The 7785-nt window shown below is 43.1% G+C and overlaps 1 protein-coding gene across 5 annotated transcripts; it reads right to left on the bottom strand.

Annotated features, from left to right (window-relative positions):
* Positions 1 to 557: 557 nt before the first annotated feature.
* si:dkeyp-75h12.7 (uncharacterized) lies at positions 558 to 7517 on the bottom strand. Of its 5 annotated transcripts, XM_029760340.1 has the most exons (8): positions 7329 to 7515; positions 7057 to 7198; positions 6636 to 6756; positions 4088 to 4257; positions 3700 to 3881; positions 2624 to 2795; positions 2396 to 2517; positions 558 to 2260 (listed from the first exon to the last, which is right to left on the bottom strand). In XM_029760340.1, the coding sequence occupies exons 2-8, from the start codon at positions 7118 to 7120 to the stop codon at positions 1781 to 1783; spliced, it is 1311 nt and encodes a 436-aa protein (XP_029616200.1). In that variant the 5' UTR covers positions 7121 to 7198; positions 7329 to 7515; the 3' UTR covers positions 558 to 1780. The 5 variants fall into 5 exon arrangements, with proteins under 5 accessions (XP_029616200.1, XP_029616201.1, XP_029616203.1 ...); XM_029760341.1 differs by having other exon boundaries at positions 2420 to 2517; positions 7057 to 7517; XM_029760343.1 differs by lacking the exon at positions 7329 to 7515 and adding an exon at positions 5916 to 5965 and having other exon boundaries at positions 6160 to 7136.
* Between the last annotated feature and the right edge of the window lie 268 nt (positions 7518 to 7785).

The raw sequence follows: 7785 nt of genomic DNA, 5'->3' as shown, positions 1-7785 counted from the left end.
GTTGGAATGGGAACTATACATGAAGAACATCAGCAATGACACTTATCTAGCATTGCGCAACGAAGTCTTATAAAGCTGAACTCATGGTTGCTCATTTCAAGCTGTTTTTATTAGGCTTGTGGGTGGTGGTTTTTTTTCAAGCTCTGCTGTACTCGCATATACATCTTCTCCCTCTCTGGTTAATATGAAACTTGACATTTACAGAACAGGATGCACCGAATGGAAATCAAATGTATCATTTATTCACTTTCAGACACTTGCAGAGACTGTTTCAGCTGACCAATGAATCAGTCCTTTTGGAAAAGGTCACCCTGTCGACAGTGACGATTTTAGCATGGAAATGTGGGATGCATGCCAGCAAAGCCTCAACACTAAACAATACATGAATTGCACTATAACAGTGACAAACGGTGCATATATAAAGCTGTCCCAACACCTTACCACTGCTACACCTGGCTATCAGCGGAGCCTTGTCCACCAGCGAAAGTTCATTCAGCCTCATTTACTACATTTAAAAAAAACAACATGGCTGACTTGCTTAACTGACAATTGAGATGTACTAACTATGGCATAAGGGGACAACAAGTGGATGAGAGGCAATCCGTGATTTTGATTTAAAAAAAAGAAATGCATGACCGAGCTAGGACAGATGTAGTCAGTATAACTACTTGTTCAACACTTTTGAAATGTACAGCGACAGAATTCAGAACACAGGTCGTTCTTAGTGTTCTCCCAGTACACCATCCCCAATCCAACTTCACCACCTCAGCTGCAGAGCTAGTCAGCACGCACACCAGTGAAGAGTGAGCCACAAAGCGACCACCTTCGATCAGGTTTCCGGTGAATTGACTGCAAATATAGCAGAACCCCCTTAAAAAGCTGCTCCAAAAACCAAAGTTCAAGGTTCGATGTGATCTCTGTTGGATGCCTGAGAAGTAACGTTTATGATTGGCAGGCAAACACACTGCTTAGTTTGGACTCATGATACAACCCCCAACATTATGAATAAAAATCCCCCAGACACAGTGATATTATTATGAGCCATACGCAGGCTGTGGTTTCCAGAACTATAGGGCCAATCACTGTTTCCCATGCATCGTCTCCTGTCTCTCCCCCCCGAGTTTTCTAAATGTTCCGGGAAAAGTGCACCACCAGCGAAACGAGAGAGATGAACCCCCTACCCCAGAATGAGATGTCAGACACAGGTAAGAGACAGCGGGGGTCAAGCCAGAGGTGGGATGGGGCAACAGTGAGTCAGAAGCAAGGCAGAGAGAGGGGGGAGAACAACCTATTATGACACAGAAAATGTGCAGAAAAGATGCAGACAGGGGCACATGGTACAGTAGACAAAGGAAATAAGAGGAATAATAAACCCCCCTTAGAAAAAAAAAAAAAAAGGTGCCATCTAGAACCTAAAAAAGGTTTGTCGGCTGTCCCCATAGGATAACCCATTGAAGAACCCTTTTTGGTTCGAGGAAGAATAGTTTTGGTTCCGAAAAGGATTCTCCTATGGGGACAGCCGAAGAACCCTTTTGAAACCCTTTTTACTAAGAGTGTATACGTTTATGATTGCACAGTCCAGTATTGTCCTTATGGTTGACCTTGGTAAGGTGCTGGACCATACCACAGTCCGGTTGGAACTGACAATGTATGCCTGTAAGCTGAGGACAAAATTACAATTTTCAACAAAAATGGTCAATAAAGTTTTTGAACTCCTCTCAGCACTGTGGAGTTCATAGGAATATCAAACATAGCATTGTGAGTGCTGCAGTGCAACATGCTACAGGTTACACCACTGTAGTCCCTCCAGGTTCTCACCCCCGTCCCCCTCACTCACCCTCCCAAACCTCACAGAACACAGCGGGACCACCTGGCCCTCCACGGCCTCTGACAGAGATGGAGAACCAGGGTACGGTAGTACTGGCACATTGGGCCCTGGATGTGGTTGTCGAGGTGAATCAAAGCTGCACTGGATCATATGTAGGCCTATAGGCACAGTGGAGCATGGCAGGGATATGGTGCTGCCAGAGTTCAGGCCCAGCTCCCTTCCCTCAGTGTTACAGTGCATGTTGCTTGACCTATAGTCACTGAGGAAGGGGTTGCTGTTGTACCCATTACCTAGGCTTGGGGCCTGGGCCTCGGTGCAGACACAGCTGGAGAAAGAGGACAGGATGGAGAGGTGGTCGTCTACAATGTCACTGGGGTCAACAGGGTCTGAAGGGGACTCCGGCAGGTCCTGGAGGAATGCCTGAAGAGATGCCTGCATTAAAAATACACAAAAACACAGTGCAATGATATACCCAAGGACATTCAAGATAATACTGCATTGTGTATAGTACTATACACAAATTAAATACTCATGTGTTTGTGTTTCAAAAGAATAAGGACAGTTTACTAGAGACTTGGGGAGTCGGTTTACGTGTGGTGCATCTCGTTTATGTTTCAGCAGGTACAGAGCAAGGAGAGGAAAGACGAGTACAGCACACACTCCTATCCCCAACAACACTGGCTGCAACCCTGGGAAACACAAAAACACACGTCATTTTGTAATTAGGGTTGTATTCATAACCTGAGCTTCATGTCCACACCCCGACTCAACCTTAACCCAACGTAAACCTCTAACCTAGTCCTGGGCCAGCATGGTGGACACAGCTGGGGTCCGAGGGAGGAGACGAGGCCTGGGGGAAGGTGGTCGGACTGATGGAGAAGTTAGCCATGACACAGTAGTCATGTCCTGGGACCAGGTTTGAGAACTCTGCCCCGTACACCATCTTCTGGGCCAAACCAATCTGCGTCTGCAATAGGACCAGCCAATCACAAACGCTGTATCAGACACATGCAATACAGCCAATCAGAGAGGCTGTATCAGACAGTGTCACAGAGAGCCAATCAAAGGACACTTGTACTAACAAATGCACACAAAAAAAACATGCAGCAGACGAAGAAACAACCAGTGCTGGAAAAAGTACCCAATTGTCATACTTGAGTAAAATTAAAAAAAGGTACTTTAATAGAAAATAAGTAAAAGTGAAAGTCACCCAGTAAAACACTACTTGAGTAAAAGTCTAAAAGTATTTGGTTTCAAATATACTTAAGTATGAAAAGTAAATGTAGTTGCTAAAATAAAGTACCAAAGGTAAAAGTATAAATCATTTCAAATTCCTTATATTAAGCAACACAGACAGCACCATTAACTTGTTTTTTGAATTTACAGATAGCCAGGGGCACGCGCCAACACTCAGACCTCATTTACAACCTAAGCATGGGTTTAGTGAGTCCGCAATGGCACAGAGGCAGTAGGGATGATTAGGAATGTTCTCTTGTTAAGTGTGTGACTTAGACCATTTTCCTGTCCTGCAAAGCATTCAAAATGTAAGGAGTACTTTTGGGTGTCAGGGAAAGTAAAAAGTACATACTTCACTACATTCCTAAATAAAAGTAAAAGATATAAAAAATATAAATAGTAAAGTACAGCTAGACTAAAAAAACTACTTAAGTAGTACTTTAAAGTATTTTTACATAAGTACTTTACACCACTGGAAACAACATAAGAGTGTAGTTTCTGGTTTGAGCACTCACTCCTTAACATTGTACTACTTACATAGCAGCAGGTAGAAAGGAAAAGGGATGTGTGAACGAGAGCAAGAGAAAAGAAGGAGGGTGAGCAAAAAGTGCTATTGCAGATGGCAACAGGGGTACCTTGTAGTCAGAGGGGTTCTGTTGGTTATATACGGTCACGGTGACCCAGAGGTCAATATATTTTGACAGTGGACAGCAGCTCTGCAGAGGAAGACACTCCCCTTTGCCAGAACAAGGTAAGTGCACCTCCACTACCAGCCTCTCCCCAGACAGAGAAACCAAGACGGAGGGACTGCTGAAGTCTGAAGAGAGGAGAAACAAAGAAGTCACTTTAATTTCAAAATCACAGCACTCTCTTCATGTGAGCACCTGTAGCCATTTTAGCCCTCTCTATTTGAACTCTGCAGGGTATTAAGATGGTTAAATGCCCTTCTCTTTGTTTGATTTGAACAATAAATCGCCAAGGCAAGATACGCGACAGGTCTTAGAGGAGAGACAGGCTACTGACTGAAATCACGGACGCCAAACATATGTTGTTCTGTCCAGACTGGACTCCCCTGGTCCTGGTGGAGGCCCAGGCGGATCATGTTGTACACCTCGAAGTTAGAGAAGGCCTCGGACAGGTCACACAGCTGGGAGGAGAACCGCACACAACTCTCCACGTCCCGCCACGAATCCCTGCAACACACACGCAGTACCAGTCAAAAATTTGGACAGACTCATTCAAGGGTTTTTCTTTATTTTGACTATTTCCTACATTGTAAAATAATAGTGAAGACATCAAAACTATGAAATAACACATATGGAATCATGTAGTAACCAAAAAAAAGTGTTAAACATATCAAATATATTTTATATTTGAGATTCTTCAAAGTAGCCACCCTTTGTCTTGAAAGATTTGCACACTCTGGCATTCTCTCAACCAGCTTCATGAGGAATGCTTTTCCAACAGACTTGACAGAGTTCACACATATGCTGAGCACTTGTTGGCTGCTTTTCCTTCCCTCTGCGGTCCAACTCATCCTAAACCATCTCAATTGGGTTGAGGTCGGGGGATTGTGGAGGCTAGGTCATCTGATGCAGCACTCTCCTTTTTGGTCAAATAGCCCTTACACAGCCTGGAGGTGTGTTTTGGGTCATTGTTCTGTTGAAAAACAAACAATAGTCCCACTAAGCACAAACCAGTTGGGATGGTATCACTGCAAAATGGTGTGGTAGCCATGCTGGTTAAGTGTGCCTTGAATTCTAAATAAATCAGTGTCACCAGCAAAGCACGCCCACACCATCACACCTCTTCCTCCATGCTTCACAGTGGGAACCACACATCTGGAAATCATCCGTTCCTCTACTCTGCATCTCACAAAGACACGGCGGTTAGAAGCAAAAATCTCAAATTTGGACTCATCAGACCAAAGAACAGATTTACACCAATCTAATGTCCATTGCTCGTGTTTCTTGGTCCAAGCAAGTCTCTTCTTATTATTGGTGTCCTTTAGTAGTGGTTTCTTTGCAGCAATTCGACCATGAAGGCCTGATTCACGCAGTCTCCTCTGAACAGTTGATGTTGAGATGTGTCTGTTACATGAACTCTGTGAAACATTTCTTTGGGCTGCAATTTCTGTGGCTGGTAACTAATGAACTTATCCTCTGCAGCAGAGGTAGCTCTGGGTCTTCATTTCCTGTGGCGGTCCTCATGAGAACCAGTTTCATCATAGCGCTTGATGGTTTTTACTTTCAAAGTTCTTGAAATGTTCCAGATTGACTGAGCTTCATGTCTTAAAGTAATCGACTGTCGTTTCTCTTGCATATGTGAGCTGTTCTTGCCATCATATGGACTTGGTATTTTACCAAATAGGGCTATCTTCTGTATACCACCCCTACCTTGTCACAACACAACTGATTGGCTTAAATGCATTAAGGAAAGAAAGAAATTCCACACATGTACTTTTAACAAGGCACACCTGTTAATTGAAATGCATTCCAGGTGCCTACCTCATGAAGTTGGTTGAGAGAATGCAAAGCTGTTATCAAGGCAAAGGGTGGCTATTTTGAAGAATCTCAAATACATTTTGATTTGTTTAAACACTTTTTGGGTTACTACATGATTCCATGTGTTATTTCATAGTTTTGATGTCTTCACTATTCTACAACGTAGAAAATAGTAAAAAGAAAAGAAAAACCTTGGAATGAGTAGGTGTGTCCAAACTTGACTGGTACTATATACACTGTACACATAGAAACATACACAAACACGGAGATAAACTACATAGTATTTATTATTCCGATCTATTAAAATGTATGTGGAAATGTCCTTTCTGAAAATATGCAATACCCACCCAAGATAAGACACACACTGGTTGCTGGACTACTTGGGTGGTGGTGATGACTGAAACCAGGTGGCAGGGGAGAGAGAGGAGCAGCCAGGGTGTTTTCACGGCTGCGGTAGAAAACAATAGTGCCCATCTATCGGAGCCCATCTACCCATAAAGTCAACCAACCATGGACTGGAGTGACTGATTCATCCCTCTGATTAAAACCCTTTGAGGTTTCTCTGCCAAAACCACAAGTTTGAAAACTCACCGCTCTCACGCTACCCCTCTTGCCGGCTCCTGTCCGCGTCGTTAGAGCAGTTTGTTCAACACAATCATTTGCTTTCCCTTTCCTTTCTAGGCTAGCTTTCTCCACACTCCCAACAGTTGCACTATTCATATTAGCTTCACTGTAAAGTAAATGACTAATCAGAATCCCATTACCGAGTACAACCTTCAAGGACTCGATTTAAAAATACTCTACTTAAAATGACTATAACGTAGTTACAACACAGAACAAACATTACAGAAGAAGATACGTCGGTGTAGTGGTTTTCTAGGAAACAATTCACTACCAATTCTAGAAAATAGCAGAACAGTTATGTAGCCTACTATTAGAGCTAGATCGATTAGGTCAGTAGAGACAGCAGACAGACAGACCCCCGAATCTTAGAACAGCATTTAGCTGAGAGGATATTTCGAGCTAGATACTAGTCCATTAAGTCAATAGTGAGCAATGAGACACACCCCTGAGTCTTAGTTTGGACGGTGTAGGTGGTGGTAGCGTTGGCCTGTGGACAATCCCACTGCAGGACACAGTTGAAGTTCAGGGAAGACAGACTGGAGGTACAGACGGCTCTAGATGATCCTGAGAGATCACACAGAACACTTCAAAGTCAACACACACACACAGGAATAGATTACACACAATCTCACATAGGCTACACTTTCATATTCAAGATCTCACAGAAACAAGGATAACTATGCGTAAAATATTCACATACATAGCCAACTGAAGGTTAAAATAGTGTCAGTTGTGTTATGTAAACCACTGAGATCAAACCATAAATGAGTAACTCAGGCGGTGTAAATTAGATCAGTCACTGTCCCCAATATGGAGGGTTCGTGTTATTTAAGAAAGGTGGGTTTGAGGGAGCAACAGACTTACCTGTGATGTGGACACACAATCCTGTTAACACAAGGGTCGGCAGTACACCTGGTACCGTCACCATGTTGACACAGGTGAGCCAAGACCACAGGCTGAGAGAGACTGAGGACGCAGCCGAAATCTTTTTCCAAAACAAAATCCCCTTGAGGTAGGGGATAACACAATGACGCAATTACCCTGATGCACACAATGTAGTCTACATGACAGTAAAATGCATAACAAATCATTTTCCAAAGTTGAATAGGAAAGAGGTAGCGTAAGCAGTCACTTACCTACATTGACACACACACACAGAGAGACAGAGAGAGAGAGAGATAAATAAAGAATAGATATAAGAAGGGATAGATAAAGAAGGGCAGGGGTGGAAGGATCAGGACGTGACACACTAGTCACGGGTGTGAGAGGAAATGGTTGAATCTGAAGCTCAAAGACAAGTGAGACAGGAAACAGAGGGCAAAGAACAACCACCTTGCAAGCTTTGTAGAGATGAATGAATATATATATATATATATATATATATATATATATTCATTCATTCATTCAAGTACATAGTCTTGAGTCACTATTTTCAAAGTTACTACTACTTGATGCTTCCTAGTTATTCATGGCAGGTTTGGGCCTATTCATGGCAGGTTTGGGCCTATTCATGGCAGGTTTGGGCCTATTCATGGCAGGTTTGGGCCTATTCATGGCAGGTTTGGGCCTATTCATGGCAGTTTTGGGCCGATA

The sequence above is a fragment of the Salmo trutta genome, chromosome 8 (assembly GCF_901001165.1).
Source record: "Salmo trutta chromosome 8, fSalTru1.1, whole genome shotgun sequence".
NCBI lineage: Eukaryota > Metazoa > Chordata > Actinopteri > Salmoniformes > Salmonidae > Salmo > Salmo trutta.
The sequence above is the reverse complement of the archived record's forward strand: the minus strand, read 5'-3'. Positions and strand labels throughout refer to the sequence as shown.